Below are 23,063 nucleotides of genomic sequence, written 5' to 3'. Positions count from 1 at the left end.
TGGCCGACCCTTCCCTTAGACGGATGTGTGTTTAGGTTTTTGGTAATTTTGCTTAACAAGTTATAGATCTATTTATTTTATATCTCTCCGCCTTTATAGGCCTCTTCGATTAACTTTCCATTTATTATAAACTTATAAAAATTAATTTTTATGTTTGTTTATATGCGACCTTTCCTAATAGTAGGCGGTCCTTACTTGGAACCGAAGTTAATTAACATTGAGCCCGTCATTTCGTATTTACCTTTTAAGAATTTATACTTTTTTAATTTTAATGTTTTTGAAAGAATTTCTTTGATAAGTCTCGTACTGTTTTCAAAGATGAACTAACGTTTAGTTTAGTCTCCGCAGTTGTTGACGTTCAGAACGTTCAACATGCGCTCTATCGTTACGATAGAGAGAGAGTATTTCACGGTTTCACGTTGCAGTAAGAGTAAACCGATTCTAGCGTTTCGTTCATTCTTTCTTAGCTTAAATGGTTTAAATTCTAATAAAGGAACTTTTTATTTGGGAAACCTTTCAGTTTTTTCCTTTAGCAAATAATATGTTTTAACGATATATAATTGGGCTCTTCTCTCAGGTTCTAAGTCGAGAGAGAAGAGAGAGAGAGATAGAGACGGAGGGAGAGAGAGGAGAATAAACGTTTCGTTCAAGCGGGTAACGTTGTTCTCGTTTTTTACTCTTCTCCCTAGTCGCTGTAGGGGAAGAAGGTAAAACGTTTCTAGAGTTTTATTCTTGTTCCCAGGCTTTATGCGGTGAGAGATTTTAAACGTAGTTTATTTGATCTAGTGTTTAGTCTCTTTTCCTGCCACTGAATTCTTTATCTTTAATTATGTTTTTCTGTTGCATTGTAAACTGTTTTCGCAATTACTACCTTTTAATGAAGGATAGGATTGCGTGTTTCAGATAGAAATCAGTTAAAGTTTCGATTTCAGTGAAATAAGTGCTAACAGAAAATCAAAAGTGATAAAGTGATATGCGCAAAGTGTTACAGTGTTGCGTTCGAGGGTTCGTCTGTTCGTGCCAGTTGTTCACCTAGTCCGATACCTCTTACAAGCTCCCAAGCCCAGGGGAGAAGTAATGTCGAAGGACTTATGGGTTCCACAGGCCTTGATCGACGAACAGACGTTTCCCTCGGTGGTTTCGGGTGTATCTACACACATTGCCGACGTGATCGCCCCACCCACACAAAGACGAGAGAGCCCATTTATTCCTCGTCTGCGGAAGAGGTTTCTCGCAGAAACCATGGACCAAATCTTGCAGCTTTTTAGTGCAAGTCGGTCCCTTCCGCGCAAGTCCAACGGCCTAGGTGTAGCCACTGGGTCAGTTCGGACTCGCTGCAGTCATCCGACGACTGCACACCTCCCAAGAGAGGCAAGGTGGTACCGCAACAGGCAGTAACTCCGTCTGTTGCCGCACCAGCTGTTTTAGACCCTCAGTCACAACGGACAGTAGCTCCGTTTGTTGCCGTCTTTTATAGACCCTAGTGGTCCATGCTGCAGACTATGCAGTCTCAGCTTGCTTCCTTCATGCAGGAGTATCGTGCTGAGAAGGTTGACACTGCACCTGTTAACCTACAACCTGCCACGGTTGTGCGCTCAGCAGATACTGCGGCTGCCTGCTCCCACACTCCACCTGTGAGAGCTCCACCACCGATGCGCAGTCGACCCTGCCAGACGCATGTTCATGCTGCACCCTCCGTTGACATGCGTGAGCTACCGCATCAGCAGTGGGAAGGTGCTGTAAAGCTGCCGTGTTTTGACGCAATGCGGCATGCTCCGCAACCCACGGCAGTCCCTCCCACGCACCAGCACTCCGCTTTTGTTGTTGCCAGCTCCCACACTCCGACTGCGGAGAAGGTTGACGATGCACCCGTTGGCCTACAGCCTGCCACGGTTGTGCGCCCAGCATGGCTGCCTGCTCCCACACTCATGTTGTGAGAGCTCCTCCACCCATGCGCAGTCGACCCTGCCAGACGCATGCTGACTCCCACAGACACACGGAGCACTCCGTTGCCGTGCGTGAGCTACCACAAGCTGCCGTGTTTTGACACGGTGTGTCAGCCTCCGCAACCCACTGTTGTTACCGCCACTCGCCCGCAGCAGACTAGTCAGTCAGGAGTTGAGGCTTCCCCACACAGCTTTGGTTGTTGCCAGCTCACAGACTGTCAAGCAGTTACATGACGTTGCCTTCTGGTCTGCTACTATGCACCAGTGCTGTATGTCCTCACGCTCCTGTTGTGGTTGACAGTTCAGTTTTTGACAGTTCACAGACTGTCAAGCAGTTACATAACGTTGCCTTCTGGTCTGCTGCTTATGCACCAGTGAAACCCTCACTGAGATAACCTAGCTTTTCTCGGACATGGTTCCTGTAGATGAGAAAGTGCTGTTCTCCCTCCTTCTGATATTCCCTTGAGGACTCTGTCATTTGGAGAGGAGCCTTAAGCTGCTTAGCCTCCTATGGACTTTAATTAAAGCATAACATGCTTCCAGGGATGGTAAATGGTTCCGCTTCAGTCGCTAATCCCGTCTGTTGCCACACCTGCTCCCATAGACCCTAATGGGTTTTGTTGCAAGACATGCAGTCCAAGCTTAGTCCTTGTTAGAGGATTTTTTACGGAGAAGAACCTTCTAGCCAACAACCTTCCTACCGGTTGGTTGTATGCCCTGTTGACGCTGAGGTATCCTACTCACGTCCGCCAGTTGAGATGGTTCCTCCACCGGTGCGACCCAGTGTGGGTTGCCAGTCGCACGTTGACGTTAAGCAACTCTCGGAGGTGGTTGTGGAAGTTCAGTGTGTCACTAGGAAGACGTTCAACAACCAGCAGAGGTGACTTGTTGTGACGCAGTGCGGCAACCTCAGCAACCCGGTAGGGGGTTGTCTGCACAACCCAGACAGTCTAGACAGTTTCGGGTTGTCGCTGTACTTCCTCGCGTCCCCATGGTTGACAGCTCACAGACTGTGCAGCAGTACCATGATCTTGTGTCCGGCTCCGTCACACATCCACCAGTGCGACCGGATTCAGCGAGTCAGACGTTGCCCACTCCGTTGCCGTTTCCTCATCAGTTTCGGATGAGGAACCCTCTGATGGGGACATGGCTGAACAAGACGATCATCCCCCAGCCATGCTATCCATCCAGAAGATGCTGAAGAAGGAACACGGCCCTGTCAGGCTGTGGATGAGTCTGGTTAGGACACTGTCATCCGTGGTTCAATTGGTGTCTCTTGGAAGACTACACCTCCGTCCTCTTCGGTATCATCTAGCTCTTCACTGGAAAAGGACAAGATGCTAGAAGCGGTCTCGATCCCGGTTTCCGGAAAGATAGTCTGGTCTGAGTTGATGAAAGGACTTTATCAACCCTTGAAAGGGTCTTCCCCTGACTGTTCAGACTCCCATCCACGTTCTCTTCTCAGACGCATCGGACGTAGGCTGGGGTGCGTCCTTAGGCGGTAGGGAATGCTCGGGATTATGGAACTCGAGTCAAAGGACAATGCATTTCAACTGCAAGAAGCTTCTGGCAGTACGTCTGACCTGGAAAAGCTTCAGGTCTCTCCTTCAAGGCAAAGTGGTGGAGGTGAACACGGTCAACTCCGTGCTTTGATGTACATCTCCTAGCAAGGAGGGACCTACTCTCTGACATGGTACGAGTTCGCAAGTGACCTCCTCTCCTGTTCAACAGGTCTAGACTTTTCACTAGTAACGAGTTTCATCCAAGGCAACTTGAATGTCTTAGCAGATTGTCTCAGTAGGAAGGGACAATAATTCCAACACATTGGACCCTCCACAAGGATGTATGCAAGAGACTTTGGGTCACCTGGGGCCAGCCAACCATAGATCTCCTCGCAATCTCGATGTCCAAGAGGCTCTCAATACTTTGCTCACCTATCCCGGACCCAGCAGTAGTTCTTATAGATGCCTTTCACTAGATTGGTCTCATCTAGATCTATATGCATTCCCTCCGTTCTAGATTGTCAACAAGGTACTGCAGAAGTTCGCCTCTCACGAAGGGACAAAGTTGACTCTAGTTGCTTCCCTCTGGCCCGCGAGAGAATAACTTACCGAGGTACTTCGATGGCTAGTAGACGTTCCCAGAACACTTCCCCTAAGGGTGGACCTGCTACGTCTGCCACGCGTAAAGAAGGTACTCCAAGGCCTCCACGCTCTTCGTCTGACTGCCTTCAGAATATCGAAAGACTTTCGAGAACTAGAGGTTTTTCAAAGGAGGCAACCAGAGCGATTGCTAGAGCAAGGAGAACATCCACCCTCAGAGTCTACCAATCGAAGTGGGAAATCTTCCGAAACTGGTGCAAGTCAGTATCCATATCCTCGACCAGTACCTCTGTAACTCAAATAGCTGACTTCCTCTTATATCTGAGGAAAGAGCGATCTCTTTCAGCTCCCACTATCAAGGGTTACAGAAGCATGTTGGCATCAGTCTTCCGTCACAGAGGCTTAGATCTTTCCAACAATAAAGATCTACAGGACCTCCTTAAGTCTTTTGAGACCACGAAGGAGCGTCGTTTGGTTACACCTGGTTGGAATTTAGACGTGGTTCTAAGATTCCTTATGTCAGACAGGTTCGAACCACTTCAATCAGCCTCCCTGAAAGATCTCACCTTTAAGACTCTTTGCCTGATATGCTTAACCACAGCTAAAAGAGTCAGTGAGATTCATGCCTTCAGCAAGAACATCGGATTCTCATCCGAAACGGCTACATGTTCTACATCTTGGTTTTCTAGCCAAACACGAGCTGCCTTCTCGGCCTTGACCAATATCGTTCGATATTCCAAACTTATCGTATGGTTGGAAATGAACTAGAAAGAGTATTATGTCCTGTAAGAGCTCTTAAGTTCTATTTTAAATCCTTTACGAGGCCCGTCTGAAGCTTTATGGTGTTCAGTTAAGAATCCATCTTTGCCTATGTCAGAGAATTCTTTTTCCTATTTTATCAGACTGTTAATACGAGAAGCTCATTCCCTTCTGAATGAGGAAGACCAAGCTTGGCTGAAGGTAAGGACACACGAAGTTAGAGCTGTCACAACTTCCGTGGCCTTTAAACTAATAGATCTCTGCAAAATATATTCGACGCAACCTATTGGAAAAGCAAATCAGTGTTCGCGTCTTTTATCTTAAGAATGTCCAGTCTCTTTACGAGAACTGCTACACTCTGGGACCATTCATAGCAACGAGTGCAGTAGTGGTGGGGGCTCCACCACTACAATTCCCTAATTCCAGAACCTTTTTAATCTTTCTCTTGAAATATTTTTGGGTTGTCCGGAAGGCTAAGAAGCCTTTCGCATCCTACTTGATTTGGCGGGTGGTCAAAATCATTTCTTGAGAAGCGCCTAGATTAGAGGTTTTGATGAGGACCTTTAGTATGGGTTGCAACCCTTCATACTTCAGCTCCTAGGAGTCGCTCAGCATCCTTTGAGGATCGCGAGGCTCAGTAAGGAAGACTTACTTAAAAAGGCAGAGTAATTGTTCAAGTAATTGTTCCTTACCAGGTACTTATTTATTTTATGCTTGTTATTTTGAATAACTGCTAAAATGAAATACGGAATACTTAGCTCATAATGTCAACTTGTAATGCTGGTCTCTACCCACCCCCCTGGGTGTGAATCAGCTATATGATCATCGGGTAAGTTTGATATTGAAAAATGTTATTTTCCTTAGTAAAATAAATTTTTGAATATACTTACCCGATGATCATAAATTAAAGGACCCACCCTTCCTCCCCAATAGAGAACCAGTGGGACAGAGGAGAAAATTGGTTCTATGTTGACATCGAGTACTTGAGTACCTACTTGACAGATGGTGCTGTTGATGTACACCCCCACCTGTATAGCGATAGCTGGCGTATTCCGCCCGTAGATTTTTTCTGTCGGGCAGCAGGGATGCAGCTATATGATCATCGGGTAAGTATATTCAAAAATTTATTTTACTAAGGAAAATAACATTTTACAGCACAAATGATATTGTACAGCATTGGCTTCAGCTTAATTCAAGGTTCAGTCAAAACTTGATGGACTAATGCTAGGTTGTTTTGTAAAAAAAAAAAAAAAAAAAAAAAAATAGAGTATAGTAAAATTATACAAGACGACAAATTTAGGAAGATAATACTTTTGACTGATATTTTTTTTGCAGTTTTAAACCATTGTTATTCTTGCCTTCCACTTCAGCATTCATTATGCCAGATTAGAATATCTTGTTTTGTTGCAAATGAAGAATTCAGGATGTAAAGGATAAAAAGTATCTTGAATTTTCAGGATGGAGCGGAAAACATTTAGCTGTTATGATAATTTTGTGACCAGTAATAGTGTGGGTGCGCCAACGCATTCACCGGGAACAGGTGCAATTATCCATCTAAATGACTTGATTTCAGAAGGTTTGAAGTCAGCTCGAGAAAAATCGGAAGATCACTGTATGTTCCCGGAATCTGTAGATGATATAACACTAATAGGTTTTAGTAAAGGTTGTGTAATTTTGAATCAGCTAATCACAGAATTTCATACGGTAAAGACATCTAATGATCAAGAACAAAGCGTTCCTTTGGATTTCATTCAAAAGGTGAGAATATTATGTATCAAATACATTTTATTTCTTTGTTTTCTTTTAATTTGGAAAATTAGAAAAATTTTGACAGATCAAGTTAATTTTTTTATTATTATTATTATTATTATATTCATCATCTTCATCAGCCAAAGTGCAATCATAGTTGGAAAAATAAAATGCTACAAGTAAAAGGGTTCCCAAAGTAAGAAAGTCCATTAAGGTAAAAATTATAATTTTATTGATAAAATTTCTTATTTCTATACTCACATGATTTTCATATTGTTTTTTTCCGATGCTATATACAAATCTTACGCTCTTTACAGTGGAGATATATTCAGCGATAGCTGAAAGCAGCCAATAAGTTCTATTTTTACGAGGTGTAATTAACCTCCGCTAGTTAGAAGAAGGGGAGGGGGGTGGTTAAACCAGCCACCCCGCTCACACCTATAATAGTAACAAACTGCCACTTTTTATTTCGGCTTGGTAGAGTAAAGACGTAGTCTTGCTTTCCCATCAAAACCTTTTAACCGGCTAACGATTAAAAGCAACAGGCCTAGAAGTTTAAAAAATCCTTTTTCTCTTCAGATTTAGAACTGGACTTCCCTTAGGTGCAGACTCCGTCACTTCCCTTAGCAAAGCAACAGCATCCATCACCGGGTAGTCTGAAACTCCTACCTTCCTTTGGGGGGTTTTCGGGTCTCCCTGCTAAGGAATGGTTTCTGAGGGTGCTACACTTAACTGAAGCACTCTCTGCTTCGGCTCACCTTTGTTCCTGCAGTTCTGGCGTAGGAACGAGAGCAGTGGCAGACTGGTTCCTCTTGGGGTTTCCAATCGAGGGAATCCTTTTGGGGTGAACCCTGAAGCTAGCTTTGGCTACATTTCATGGGCAGCTCTCGATGCTGACCTTCAACTTGAGCTTAGCTCGTTGACGGGAAGCAGAGTGCGCTGCCCAAAGGTCCGCCTCTAGTTATTAGGCAACTTTTCCTTGTGAGGGAAAGTTAACCTACATGAGGTGTTGGGCAACTTGAATATCATTAGGAAAAAGGATTAATGAGTTAGAATCATTCGAGTATTTAGGAACTATGATCTCCAATACAGGGTTTAGTGAAGATTGATAAAAGTAAATCAGATAATAGCTTGGTTATGTAAAATTTGGAAATCAAATCACCTGAGATTACTTATAAAATCAGACTATATATTAGTTTAGTGAGATCAGTTTTACTGTATGGAAATGAGTCATGTTATGACAATGAAACAATCTCCAACAGATTTTGTAGATTTAAGAACAAAGCCCTCAGAAGGATATTGGGAGTTAAATAGTAGGACAGAAATAGAAATGAAACTACAGTGAGCCCTCGCTACTTCGCGGCTCAACTATCGCGGATTCACCACTTCGCGGAGTTTTTTCATAACGCATGTACTGTATATACATATATCGCGGATTTTCCGTAAATTTTGAAAATACCGCGATATATGAAGACCCCAAATACGTATTTCGTTAATTCCATTAATACTGTAATTAGTAAAATCTGCTCTTACTGATGGTTCATTGCATTACATATGACATATAATTCAGTACAGAAAGAAATAAAACACAAAAAGAGAATGTGATCATATGATAATTCAGTATACAGTACGTAGTAAAATCAAATCGAACATGAAACGCAAATCAGATGCAGTCATACCGTATTTGAATGGTGTAAGGCTGCTGATGGCTACTACTACAAATGTAATGGATGTGCATCTTTTCCATGAATCTTTTGTATGTATACGTACGTAGTACTGCATCCAATAATATTCTTTGTTGCAAAAATCACATCTCGAATAAGCGTACATATCCTACAACAAAACAAGCGTAAAATAGCGTACGTAAAGCTGTATACGTAATACCTTGTATTTGAATTGGTAACTACTACGTAGCATGTAAGACAGACTGTGATTGGTTCAAGTGCTGATAGATGACGAATCAGATCCCAAGTTTTGAAATCTAGCCTGTGATTGGTGTTTTGACCGCTTCTCCAACCCGCAGCATCTTTTCGCGGCCACATTGTTTGCCGCTCTCTCGCCGGGTAGATGCTGCTACGTTACTGTAAACTTTAATCTGTGCTGTGCGTGACTGTTTTAAGTTGAACTTTTTGTTGAACTTTCTGTTTAACCCCTACTGTACAATGGCTCCCAAGCGTTCTGCTTCTACTAAGGCTGGTAGTGAGCCTAAACGCCACTGAAAGATGATGACGATTGGTGAGAAGGTGACAGTTCTCGATTTGTTAAAAGAAGGCAGAAGTTACGCGGCCGCAGCCCGCCATTTTGGAGTGAACGAATCCACTGTTCGCTACATCAAGAAGGACGAGGCGAACATTAGAAAGACGGCTGCCATCACCTTTAGCAGATCAGCGAAGCGAGTCGTTACCACGCGTAATAAAACGATCGCCCGTATGGAAGGTTCTTTAGCAGTCTGGATTGCCGACTGCCGGAAGAAGAACATAGCCTTGGATACGAACACCATCCGAACGAAGGCTTTGGGCTTGTATGAGAATTTTGTGGCAAAGGAACCTCAAGACGACGATGGCGACCATGCTGAAGAAGATGAAGATGATGTAGATGAACCTCAACCAGGGACATCCACTGATTCCCAGCCTCAGAAACAACGTTTTTCCGCCAGCAAAGGATAGTTCGCGAAGTTTCAGAAACGCTTCGGCCTGAAAAGCGTTTCCCTGCATGACGAGGCTGCTTCCGATGACACTACCGCTGCTGAAACATACGCGAACGAGACGTTCAAGAACATTATCGCTGAAGGTGGATACAAGCCGGAACAAGTGTGTAATATGGATGAGACCGGCTTGTTTTGGAAGAGAATGCCGTCGCGAACTTTCCTGTTTAAAGAAGAAGCCAAAGCCTCTGGCTTTAAAGCATTCAAAGATCGCGTAACCCTCGTGATGTGTGGCAATGCTGCTGGATTTTTGCTAAAGCCGGGGCTTATTTACAAGTCGAAAAATCCTCGCGCTTTGAGAAATAAAAATAAGAATCTCCTTCCCGTGTACTGGATGCATAATCAAAAAGCATGGATTACGAAGATGCTGACCTCCAACTGCTTCCACCAGTGTTTTATCCCGCAAGTCAGCAAACATCTTGTAGAGAAGGGCTTGCCATTTAAGATCCTTCTCCTTATGTATAACGCTGGTGGACACGCAACTGATCTGTCGCATGAGGGCATTCAGGTTGAGTTCCTGCCACCCAACACCACGTCATTAATTCAACCGATGGACCAGGGGGTTATCAGGGCGTTCAAGGCCCTCTACACGAAGAATACCTTGGCGGACCTCGTTGCGTGTGTGGATGAGGATGAAACTTTCAATTTAAAGGCGTACTGGCGGAAGTACACAATAGCCACGTGCCTGCAGAACATCCAGAAGGCACTGCAAGAAATGAAACCTGCTACTGTCAATGCGATCTGGAAGAAGTTGTGGCCCCAGATTGTTTACGATGACGAGGGATTTACACCTGCTGAGATTCAACACTCTGCAATACGCAAATCTGTGCAGTTGGCTGCGATAATTTTGGCGTGTTTAGGAAACGCATGATATAAAATCGCCTTTAATATTTGTGCCTGTTTTAGTTTAGGATACTGTAGTACATGCATCAAGCGTTCTGTACATTAAAGGGTAGTTTGTTAACAGTACTACGTACAAGGGAAGGTTTTAAAAGTCTGAATATACATGTTAAATAAATACGTAAATATGGTGTCCCTACTTCGCGGATTTTCACCTATCGCGGTCAGGTCTGGAACCTATCTACCGCGATAAACGAGGGCTCACTGTATAAGAGATTACTCAAGTGTCATATGTGGAAGAGATTATGGGGAGGGGTAGATAGAGATGGTTTGTGCATGCTCTTCACACTCCCCAAGAGAGACTAGTTCACCAAATGTTTAACTGGGTTCCACAAGGCACTAGAATACAGTGAACCCTTGTTTATCGCGGTAGATAGGTTCCAGACGCGGCCGCGATAGGTGAAAATCCGCGAAGTAGTGACACCATATTTACTTATTTATTCAACATGTATATTCAGACTTTTAAAACCTTCCCTTGTACGTAGTACTGTTAACAAACTACCCTTTAATGTACAGAACACTTAATGCATGTACTACAGTACCCTAAACTAAAACAGGCACAAATATTGAAGGCAATTTTATATCATGCGTTTCCTAAACACGCTAAAAAGCACGTTAAAAAATGGCAACCAATGTTTTGTTTACATTTATCTCTGATCATAATGAAGAAACAAACTGGAGGTAGAGCTTTGCTTATTACCAAGACATATTTCCCATACTATTCCCTTAGAACTACATCACATCTTCCTACTTTAGATATATATATATATATATATATATATATATATATATATATATATATATATATATATATATATATATATATATATGTGTGTGTGTGTGTTTATATATATATATATATATATATATATATATATACACTTATACATACCTACATATATACATACATACATATATACATAAATACATGCATACATATATATATATATATATATATATATATATATATATATATATATATATATATATATATATATATATATATATATATATATACACTTATACATACCTACATATATACATACATACATATATACATAAATACATGCATACATATATATATATATATATATATATATATATATATATATATATATATATATATATATATATATATATATATATATATATATATATATATATATATACACTTATACATACCTACATATATACATACATACATATATACATAAATACATGCATACATATATATATATATATATATATATATATATATATATATATATATATATATATTACTGTATATATATGGGTTATAGAAAAAATCCGCGAAGTGGTGAATCCGCGATGGTCGAACCGCGAAGTAGCGAGGGTTCACTGTAGTTGGAAGTCCCAGGCCTACATGGCTGAGGACTATGAAGAGTGAAGTTGGAGATGATGAATGGAGAAATATTGAATTAAAAGCTCAAGGTAGAGATGACTAGAGAAATCTATCTGAGGCCTTTTGCGTCAATAGGAGTAGGAAGAGATGACAATGATGATGATGTTTGAAATGGCTGTCTCAACATAAACTGATTTACTGGTTGGTGGCAATCTTCTTGTTCAGGTCTATTCCTGTTTACTGTCTAGGTGCTTGGCATAAGAAATATGTCGTTTTTTTTGGGTGGAAGAATGGAGTTAAAATTTAACATTTATTATTATATGTTTATTTTAGTAGGCTATGAACTTGTCACTTGTTAGTCATTAGTTTATGATTTGAAGGCAAATTTGAAAATAGATTTTAATATTAAAATTATTTTATCCAAATATTAATCTTAAATTTATCTTTGCAGATAAGCAACATGTATTGGTTAGATGGTGGACATGCTGGTGGCAGCAAAACATGGATCACAGAGTCAAGTGTTTTGAATACACTTGCATCTCTTAATCACATAAAGATTCATGTTCATGTTTCTCCTTATCAGGCAAGTTTAGAGTTAGAATTTTTTTCATGAAGAGATATACGTAGCCATTACAGTAATACTGTTTAATGTAGTTATTTACTCTGCAATACATAGTTTATATTTGGATAACTACCTTTAAAACGTCTTTCATCTTAATCTAGATTGTTGCTATTTTTTTTTATTGCCTTCTCAAAATCTACTCCACTGTCAAGTACTGTATGTACCTAAGGTAATATTAATGTTGTGCATTTTCTTTATCCAAGAAATTGTCTTAAAGGTAAGATAGAATAGTTATATTTGAACACTTGGTTCTCACTACAATCATGTGTGCCTTGTTGGGGTCTGAGTTTTCTCTATCCATTGGTTGCTCTCAGTGTTTGAACCTAGAAAAAAAGATGAATGCATATGATAAATTAGCTGAAGTTAGGGTAGTAGAAAGAAGTGAAACAAGAACTAAGGAATTGTGTAAGTCTTTATGATCCCGATCAGTGTTTTAGTTTACTCTTAGTGTTTGTGAAGCGTCAGCCATGGCAGCTGCTGATTATGCAATTTACCATAATAATATTTCAGATTTTTCTGATAGAGTAAACAGTCTTTTAGGTGAAATGAGTTCAGTTTTAATCAGATTTACAATTTGTTCCTACACAAGTACAAACTTTCATTTGAACTTTTAGCAAGGTAAACAGTTAACAGTCACAACCCTCGCGACTTAGGCCGCTGTACACTACACAATAGTATTTCTCGGCATCCTCGTCTGGCATTTTAATCTGTACTCTTTCCTTCAAATTGAATTGCTGCTCTGTCGGACAATCTTGTTTGAGGGCTATTAATGGAAGAAGCTAAGAATATGCAGTTTCTTGATAAAGATTTTAAGGCAAAAATAGAAACTTGAAAAGTTTGGAGTTTTGGAGTTTACAGTACTTTGATAAAATGGGGAAGCTTAAAAACTGGACTGTATACAGCATATCCTTCATGAATATAACAGATAAAAGTAAAACTGCAGACCCAACACATTTCAAAATTTTCATGTCTCCATTTTTTCCTTAAAATCTTTTTTGCAGCAATTTTAGGGGTATTTAATGGGTCTGTGCATGACCATCATTGGCACGACACCAGATAATATCTAATAATCAATAAATCAATCCACCCAGAAAAGGGAGAGTGGATAGAATGTATTCAGTCCCATTTTTTAGATGCATATACATTCAGACAAAATATTGTATTGTAAAATATTTTGGCTCTCCTGTGACTAATTACCATTTAAAGGTTTAAAGGCTTCTCATGAATGGCAGAGGCAAGGGACAATGACAGTGCCATAGAGACTGACCATATACCCTTATGATCAGTGCCCAAGCCCCCTCTCCACTCAAACTTGGACCAGGGAGAGCCAGGTTATGGCTCAGCATTTATACCAATAGGCTCTCCCAAACCCCCCACCCTTAGCTCACAAGGTTGCTGAGTTTTCAGACACTACAAGAAACTATCGACTTTGAGCGGGACTCGAACCCCAATCCAGCGATTGCTGGGCAAGGATGTTTCCAATTGACTATCACAGCCCTTGGTATAGGTATAACCTAATGCTGGTTATCTTAACATTCAGACTGTTAGGAGGTTGGACAGAGTCATTGCCTTCACGCCTATGCAGCCAGCCTTTGGTTCATAGGACTTCCTCCCTCTAAGAATGAGTCTCCTATCAAATGCTGTTGATTTGTATTTCTGGTGGAATAAATCCAAAATTTTAAAAGTAAATTTTATTTTTCCTAACTTTGCTGAAGTCTTACTCTTATTAAAGGAACTGAAATTCATGAGTTAGGAAAAATACAAATTACTCTTCATAATTATATTTTGCCAGTGAGCATATTTTGTATAAAAAAAATATATACATGCAAAAAAATCACAGGCAGTAAGGGTTAGCAGTTATTTTTTAATTGACTGTTACCATAGTAGGATGTTAAACAGTAAAAGAATACCTGTACAGTACAGTGGAACCTCTACATACAATTGTCCTAACATTCTAATTTTCCAACATCCGAAGTAAAATTCGACCAAATTTCTGTCTCGACACCCGAAGTAATGCTCCAACATCCGATGTAGATCTTGTTTACGCCGGTAGATGGCAGCACGTGAGAGGGACGCCACTGAGCGTCGAGTGCTCTGTTCTATGTTCTTGTGTGTATTGTGTGGTTGTCCTCTGTTTGGTCTGTTATTAACAGTGCTTATTTTTTTCCTTTTCTCACATTCCTTTATGATTTTACCTATAATCATGGTGCCTAAGAAGCTCAGTTTCAGTACAGGTAGTGGTGAGAAAAGGAAGAAGGCAATTCTTTAATTAGAATTGAAGCGAGAAATTTTAGTTAAACATAAGAGCAGTGTTCATGTGAGTGATATGGCTAAACAATATGGCTGGAATAGGCCTATGATCTTGATGATCATGAAGCAGAACGCAACCATTAAAGCAGATAAACCACCGAAAGGGATCACCATTATTACAAGACATCGTAGCAATACCCTGGAAGAGATAGAACGCCTTTTGTTGATAGGGATAAAGGACAAAGAGATTGTTGGCAATTATCATTTGTGAGAAGGGCCAGCGTGATGAACAAAGAAAGAAAAAAGTGAGGCAAAGAAAACCAAGATAGCATTAACAAGCTCTTTTAAAAAAGTCTTCTCTCTTTTTCTGTTTCTCACTAAACATAGCATTAACATGTTCTTTAAATAAAATCTCTCTCTCTCTCTCTCTCTCTCTCTCTCTCTCTCTCTCTCTCTCTCTTGTTCTTCTTCGCTGTTATAGTGTTAGAGACGTCTATTATTTTTTTCCGAGAGAGAGAGAGATTAAACAAAAATGTGTTTAGAGTACATATGATTTTTAACAGCGTCAGCGAGTTGAAAGACAATTAAATGTAACTCAGAAAGTAATAACAGCTAATCTGAATTCCTTTTTTAACTAAAACAAATATTGATACAAACACTCGTGTGCGTATGCACAAACACACACACAGGTGCAAGAATTGCTATGCAGTAAGAAACAGACGGTCGGGGAGGAGGTAGAGATGGTGACTGCAATAACGTACCGTAACTTGTCACTGAAAGTGATGAAAATTAAAAATCCAAAAATGTAAAAAATATGAAATATAAAACTGAAAAAAGAAATAAATAAGCTAAGTTAGATTAAAGTTTCCGTAGTGTGAGTTACGGTACAGTATGTTATCGCAGTCACCATCTCTACCTCCTCGCCGATCGTGTCTCCTGCGTGTGTGTGTGTGTGTTTGCGCATACGCACACAGAGTGTGTTTGTATCAATATTTGTTTTAGTTAATAAAGGAATTCAGATTCGCTGATATTGTTTTTTTAGTTACATTTAATTGTCTTTCAACTTGCTGACGCTGTTAAAAATCATATGTACACAGCACATTTTTGTTTAATCTCTCTCTCTCTCTCTCTCTCTCTCTCTCTCTCTCTCTCTCTCTCTCTCTCTCTCTCTCTCTCTGAAAAATTTATTAGATGTCTCTAACACCAACAGTGAAGAAGAACAAGAGAGAGAGAGAGTATTTATTTAAAGAACATGTTAACACCATGTCTACCTTCTCGCCGATCGTCCGTCTCCTCCTGGCGTAGCAAATCCTACACCTGCGTTGGCCTGTCTCTAAGGTAAAGGGACAATAAAACACATTTTTTATTTCTTCATAATTATATTTTTTACATGCTTCTTTCGGAGTTGTGGGGAATGAAAGTAATGGAGAGACAGAAATTGAATGTGTTTGAGATGAAGTGTCTAAGGTGTATGGCTGGTGTATCTCGGGTAAGTAGGGTTAGGAACAAAGTGGTGAGGGTGAGAACGGGTGTAAGAAATGGGTTAGCGGCTAGAGTGGATATGAATGTGTTGAGGTGGTTTGGCCATGTTGAGAGAATGGAAAATGGTTGTCTGCTAAAGAAGGTGATGAATACAAGAGTTGATGGGAGAAGTACAAGAGGAAGGCCAAGGTTTGGGTGGATGGATGGTGTGAAGAAAGCTCTGGGTGATAGGAGGATAGATGTGAGAGAGGCAAGAGAGCGTGCTATAAATAGGAATGAATGGCGAGCGATTGTGACGCAGTTCCGGTAGGCCCTGCGGCTTCTTCCGGTGCCTTAGATGACCGCGGAGGTAGCAGCAGTAGGGGATTCAGCATTATGAAGCTTCATCTGTGGTGGATAATGTGGGAGGTTGGGCTGTGGCACCCTAGCAGTACCAGCTGAACTCGGCTGATTCCCTGGTTAGGCTGGAGGAACGTAGAGAGTAGTCCCCTTTTTGTTTTGTTTCTTTGTTGATGTCGGCTACCCCCAAAAATTGGGGGAAGTGCCTTGGTATATGGATGGATGGACATGCTTCTTTCATATTATGCAGTTATGTTATGTGTAATTATATGTAGTAATTTATTAAGGAGTTAATATAGGTTTTTGGGGTGTGGAACGAATTATACAAATTACAGTGTATTCTTATGGGAATATTTGCTCCAACATACGATTGTTTTAACATACGAAGCAGTTTCTGGAACGAATTAAGATCGTATGTAGAGGTACCACTGTACTCGTATTGAGTGGTAATTTTCCAGTAAAATTAATGAAAGAATTACTTTAGATCATATGCAAACTAAAGTATTAAATCTTTCTTTTTTCCTTGTTTCAAATGTTGTTCTCCCGTCTGGTCTCTAGCTGCTGAATCACATCTTGATATCTGGTCTAGATATTAATCTCTGACAACGTCGGTCAGTTAGTTTTTCATAACTGACCATTCTTTGTATATTCAGATCTTCCCTGACAGTACCATCCTCCTTGTAATGCTAGGTATCCAATTAATTCTAATAGATATATCTTCTCCATCATAAGGCTCAACACTACACAGTATTCTAAGTTTTATGACAGCTATGACCAAGTTGTGGAATTATCGTCCTAATCAGGCAGTTGAATCAGTGGACCTTCAATAGTTCTAACTTGCAGTTTATGTTTTCATGTTAAACAAGCTGACATAAGTCTCTATATTTTATAGATAAAAGATCGATTTTAAATTTGTTGATAGTCTTAAAATATTTTATATTAATTGATTGTTACTTTTCTTGTAATTTATTGCTTTAACTCATTGGGCTATTTTTCCTGTTAATGCCTTTGGGTTTATAGCATCCTACTTTTCCAACTAGGGTTGTAGCTTAGCTTGTAATAATAATAAATAAACCTTTTAGAGTCTTTTGTTATTATTGTAATTAGTAGTGTGAGATATGATTCATTTTTAATGTTTTGAGGTAGTCTTTTATGTTGAATTAATCTCAGCATTGTTTTATTATTCCACATAGGTTGAAGATGAACAGCGTCCATGGATTAGAAGGGAGTGCAAGTCTTTCTGCAAGATTTTGCAACGTTCTGGGTGCAAGATAAACTACAAGCTCCATTTTGAAGAGGAAGAACGCTCACTTTTTTCTCATTTTAAAATACTCAATGAATTTTCTTAAATTGCTTATCAGCATAGTTCACTTTTTTCTAAATTCACATTTCTTTAATTACTTGTTTGGCAGTTATTTTTTAAAAGAACTATGTTTTTGTCTCCATGGCACTCATGATCTAAGTTACTGAGAAATATTTTTATGATGAAATTATATTATCTAAAATTTGTTTTTACAAACCTTTCATCTTTTAATTAGGAATATTATTTTTAGCATGAGCTGGAGTAGCCGTTGAAATATTTAATGAGGTAGTTAACAACAAGTGTCGAGGTAGGGCAAGAAGCTTCACCCCCCCCCCCCCCAGCTGTAGGAGGTTCTTTCTCTTTTTCTTTAGGCCGTAAAGAGTACGAATGTGGTTTTGCATCTATTATCAAACTTTTTATTTTCTTTTTCTTTCAGGAAGTGAATGCTGGATATTGGTTGCAATAGATGTGAATCAAAAAGATTTGTACATGCCAGGTATTGGTGGACCTTGCATCCGGTTTTTGTTAAACTGGCTTAGATCCACTCTCTCTTTGTGCTTCTTATGAGAGGCAAGATTGTTCACAGTCATCCCCGTGTACCAAGTGTAGGCTGTGGCCTCCTATATAGTAACAAGTATATGCCTTAGAGAAAAGGAGCTGAGCCTTCGAGATTTTTTCACTGCAACACTCAAGAAGACGCCATGTAGGACTTTTGCTTCTTCCATTTGATCATTGAAATTGCCACTCCTGTGCTTATGCCCCTGGCTCGGTCCTTGGGGAGTAAAGCCAGTACCAAGGAGCCCTCGGACTTTCAGGTTCTGGTGGCGTATGGGGTTCCCCCCAGGATGTGCTACATCCCTTTGGAGCATGAAAGCTCTCCGTTTCTGTGCATACTGCTGACTAGTTTGACATAATGAAGTCTTGGGCCTCCTAAGGTCTTTCAGGTAGACCCTCTATAGCTTGTTAAGGGAGTAGGTAGCTAAGGCTACCTCTTTTTCCTAGGGTCAGTGTCTCCATTAGTGACCTAAGTGGTAATCCCCCCCCTTTCCTATCACAACCTCCATGAATTGTAAAAGCTTCTCCTGTGACACCAGTGCTGATCAGAAAGCTCACTACCTCATAAATTTAAACAGCCGGTTCCTGCTTTGCTGAAAAAATGCTCCTATTAAAGAATGTTTTATATTGCTAGGTAAAATACAGGTTACTCTTGAAATTTGTGATATTTCATTTGTTTTTCACTCCTTCATTTAGCATCACACAAATCTGAAGTTCTCTTTATGGAGCTTAACCCCTAAATTCGTAGATTATCTTTGAGTGGGGCTGATTGCAACATAGTCCAGTACTTCAAGACTTACGGAAGAATTAAAATTCAGGTTAGTACTTTCTAGTTCTTATATTTCACCCTTTAGGACAATACTTGTCATAGGTTCCATTGTCACCCCTCTTTTTGCCTAATGTGGTAAATACACATTGAATTAATTTTATAAATTGAATTCATTTTTGTCAACAGAAGAAACAACAAGCACTGAAATTTTTACCATGTAACCTTTAAAGGACTCTTTTAATAATATGTTCTTTATGTCCTCCCAGCACCCTCCGTTTGGAATGCTGTTGTTGCATTAAATGTGGTCTATTCGAGGTATTACTTAAAGAGTTCTATTATGTCATTTTGGCCCACAAAGGCACTTTAATTTTAGCCTCCTGCTAAACCTCCATTCCCACTTAATTCCTTACAACTTGCTGTCCAATGACAACATCCCACCTCCAAAGTTATAGCTGGGTGCTGGATATCCTACCGGACTCCAGCACTGTGATTTATGGCCCATAATTCATAAATCTAATCCAATTCACTATTTGTGTGCTATTTACCTTTGGATGGCCTGCCAGGACCTACAGTTATGTGCCTGCTTACCAGAGGGATTTTCAATAACTACAGGTGGTTATTCTTGATTTTGTTTAGATTTTTGCAGATGCACAGTTGAGCTTAGTAAAAGTAAAGAGTTTTGGTTCCAACACGAATATAAACCTCTGTTCTGTACCAAGAGTAGACTCAGCGGAGCTAGTTTTTACAGTCATGAAACTTAATTGAGGTGGCAGCCAACCTTCCTGCAGGGGGGGGGGAGCAGAAGAGGTTTCTACTCAGCTCGGACACTCAGTGGTTCAACCACTCTTCCATTTTCTATTCAAACGACTAAAACAACTTTGCTTTCATTCTCTTTGCAGGTGTGATTGCACTATTTTTCCAAGGAAGCTGCATGCGGATCTGTCGTGGTATGGATGGCCGCCTTTGTGGCACCTTACGTTTCCCACTGGAGACGGATCCTCATCACCTTTGTCCTTTGTGCCAAGGACACTCCTGCATAGAGTCCTCTCCCTGTACCGAGTGACAGGAGTGGCCTTCCTCTCGATGGCCAAGAAGCCCAGACTTTCGTCTTCTGCAGTCCAGGGTACGGCCGGACAAGAGAGATGTGCCTTGGGCATGGAGGACCTTGTTGCTTCATAGGAGAAACAAGTGATGCCCTCCTCCCAAGGGATGATTGGCCTTCGTTGAGACTTTCAGGTTCTCCTTCGAAGGAAAAACTAGAGCCGTTGAAGTGTAGTGCAAAGTAGGACTCTTCTTCATCCTGCCGAGGTCAACCTTGGCCATTCCTCCCGAAGGGATCCCCTTCCTTCTGGCTTCATACCCCATGCTTCTTTGTCTGCAGTTCCTCCTCTACCTGAGGTTTTGCAGATTGTTCCCCCTCAGAGTTACAATCTTGCTCATGTGCCCACTTAGCTTCAGGTTGGGAAACCCAGGTGAACACCCTTGTTTGTGAGGATCACCATGCTTGAGTGAACTCGAGTTTCGTGTGAGCGTGGTTGCGGCTACTTGCCAGTTCTTTCTAGCTTGTGCTTTTTGGAGTGAGCCGGGGAGTTCCCATTGCCTCCTGTAGTCCAATAGGTCCCACATTATACAACGATGTATAAAATCTTGCCAAAATACCCTCTATTACCATCAGCACGTTGTGCTTGGGAGTGTAGTTACCATCCTCCTTTCCCACTTTCCCTCCTAGACCAGGCCTTTTCCGCGACCTCAGCATTTTGAAGGTGTGCTCGAGGTCTACCCTCGCGACTCCTCCCCCCCTCCTGCTTGTGATGAGCCACGAGCCTCAACAACTAGCGACTGCAAACACGATGTCACAGCTCGCACTATGAACATCTCCAGCAAGTAAGACATCACTTTTCTCACTTATAATCCTAGAACAAGCTCCCCTCAATCATCCACTCCTTTGGATCTTGATGCTGAGTGGTTATACAGTACAACATTGTCAAGGCTCTTCTGACCTCCTGATCTGGCCTGACCAAGGCTTCTTCTTCATCAGTTCATGAAGCAGATGCTAAAGAGGGAGATCCTCTTTCTGCATATCACCTGTGTCTCCTCTCCTTCCCTGTCGATGAAGTCAAGGCATAAGCACAAAATTGGAGGAAGGCCAACCAAAACATGCTGTTCCTCAGGGCCATTTTTTCCAGCCATCCTTTTAGGCACCTCCTGTGCCTATCACTCAAGGTGCACCATGGCAAACATCAGCCCTTCTCCCACTCTTTTCAGCAAAACACTGCTGAGGAGCCTTCCCAATCCGGACAACCCTTTCAAGAGAAAGGCCAAGGAGAAAGGGTAGGCAGAGCCTCCTGATGTGAGTAACGCCCACGCTAGGGAATGCCATTCCGTCCATCATACCCTTATTGGGGGATCCTTGCAACTCGGGTGGCAGCATAAGAACTGGGTTTCCTAGGTACCTTTCATCTCCCCTCTCCTGATTTGTCACTCACCATTTACTCCGTCCCTTGCCAAGAGATCGGTGAAGGATGCCACCCTTTAGGCGTGGATTCTAACAATGTTAGAGAAAGGCACTCTCCATAATGTTGTGGATGTGTCCCCAGACTTCTTCAGTCGACTTTCTTGTAGAGAAGGCATCTGGAGGTTGAGACCACTTATAGACCTCTCAACCCTAAACTCCCACTAGGATGGAGACTGCAACCACTGTCAGACAGGCAATCAGACCAGGGGATGCCATAATAATGGTGGACTTAACAGACGCACATTTCCAGATTCCAGGTCATCCATTCTCCAGTATGTACATAAAATTCTGTCTGCATATCAGGATATACCAGCTCCAAATCCTGTGCTTTGGCCAGTCAACAACCAGGATATACCAGCTCCAAATCCTGTGCTTTGGCCAGTCAACAACCAGGATATACCAGCTCCAAATCCTGTGCTTTGGCCAGTCAACAACCAGGATATACCAGCTCCAAATCCTGTGCTTTGGCCAGTCAACAGCACCTCAAGTGTTTACAAGTGTGTTCATTCTGGTTTTAGCCTGGGCCCACGCCAACAGGATTCGTCCCCTCTATCTGGACAATTGGTTGATTCAGTGGAGACCCTTTTTCCTTCACAGTGACAGGTTTCTTGATTTTTCCATAATCTGGCGATCATGGTAAGTCTCGACAGGTTTCTTGATTTTTCCATAATCTGGCGATCATGGTAAGTCTCGACAGGTTTCTTGATTTTTCCATAATCTGGCGATCATGGTAAGTCTCGAGAAGTCATTTCTGCTACACTAACAGGATGTGGTATACTTGGGAATGTATATCAACACTACTAGGAAAAATCTTTCCATCTCAAAGCAAAATCGAAAGGTTCAAAGAAGCGGCTCTTCTCTTTCTCTTGCAGAGATCGCCGACAGTCGACCCACAAGACTGTTTTCCTTCTACTGTATCTCTCTCTCGAAGAGAGGGAGCGAGCTTCACGGTCTCTCCTATGACATCGCCCATTCAAGCGGATGGGTCTAAGTCACTCGGTTTTGTCCCAGGTTCTATTGTGCCATGTTGCTTGTACTCGGGTGTGACAGTAGGTGTATAGCAAGTTGAACGGACTCCCACCCACCTTTTAGCACATCTCCTAGTAAAGAAAGGGGGTTTGTATTCGTATCGGAACAAATGACAAGTTTGAAAGTGCAGTAATTTTTATTTTTCCTAACTAAACAAACCTTTAGTTCTTTACGCATAGTGTCCTGCCATCACCTTCCCCCAGCAAGTCCTACATGCTGTCAAAAGTAGTTGAGCCGGTAAGAGTGCAGGCTAAGCCTCTCATGCTATCCCATTACTTGCAGAGAGGTTGGCTGCCACCTTGCTTTAGTCTTTATGATTGTGAACACCCAACTATGTCGAGTCTACTCCTAATAAAGAACTTCAGGTTTTTATATTTAGAAAAATGACAAATTTGGGAGTAATTTGTATTTTCCCAAGCATATAAACCTGTAGCTCTTTAACATAGCATTGTTATTTTGGCGAAGCTAAAAACTAGTCAAAACTAAAGTTAACCAGGGTTTAACTACCCACTGCTAGGTAGCGGGGCTGTATTTACCCACTGCTCCCACCAGCACTGGTGACTAACCGTTGCTTTTTATTCAATTAACTCAGGACTTAGGGTGTTGGTGCTGGCGGGCCAGTGAGATTAAAGAACTACAGGTTTGTATGATAGGGAAAATATAAAATATTCCCAAA

The 23,063-nt window shown here is 41.2% G+C and overlaps 1 protein-coding gene across 1 annotated transcript in view; it reads left to right on the top strand.

Moving 5' to 3' along the window:
• The window catches only part of LOC137630484 (mitochondrial protein C2orf69 homolog), a 59,964-nt gene extending 41,056 nt beyond the window's left edge, over positions 1-18,908 (top strand). The window contains exons 4-6 of the mRNA XM_068361982.1: positions 6,265-6,565; positions 11,975-12,106; positions 17,410-18,908. Coding sequence (XP_068218083.1) covers positions 6,265-6,565; positions 11,975-12,106; positions 17,410-17,565 — 589 coding nt within the window. The 3' untranslated portion in view covers positions 17,566-18,908. The remainder of the gene's footprint in view (positions 1-6,264; positions 6,566-11,974; positions 12,107-17,409) is intronic.
• Positions 18,909-23,063: the final 4,155 nt, after the last annotated feature.

This window comes from Palaemon carinicauda, chromosome 38 (assembly GCF_036898095.1).
Source record: "Palaemon carinicauda isolate YSFRI2023 chromosome 38, ASM3689809v2, whole genome shotgun sequence".
NCBI classification, from domain to species: Eukaryota; Metazoa; Arthropoda; class Malacostraca; order Decapoda; family Palaemonidae; genus Palaemon; species Palaemon carinicauda.
The sequence above is the reverse complement of the archived record's forward strand: the minus strand, read 5'-3'. Positions and strand labels throughout refer to the sequence as shown.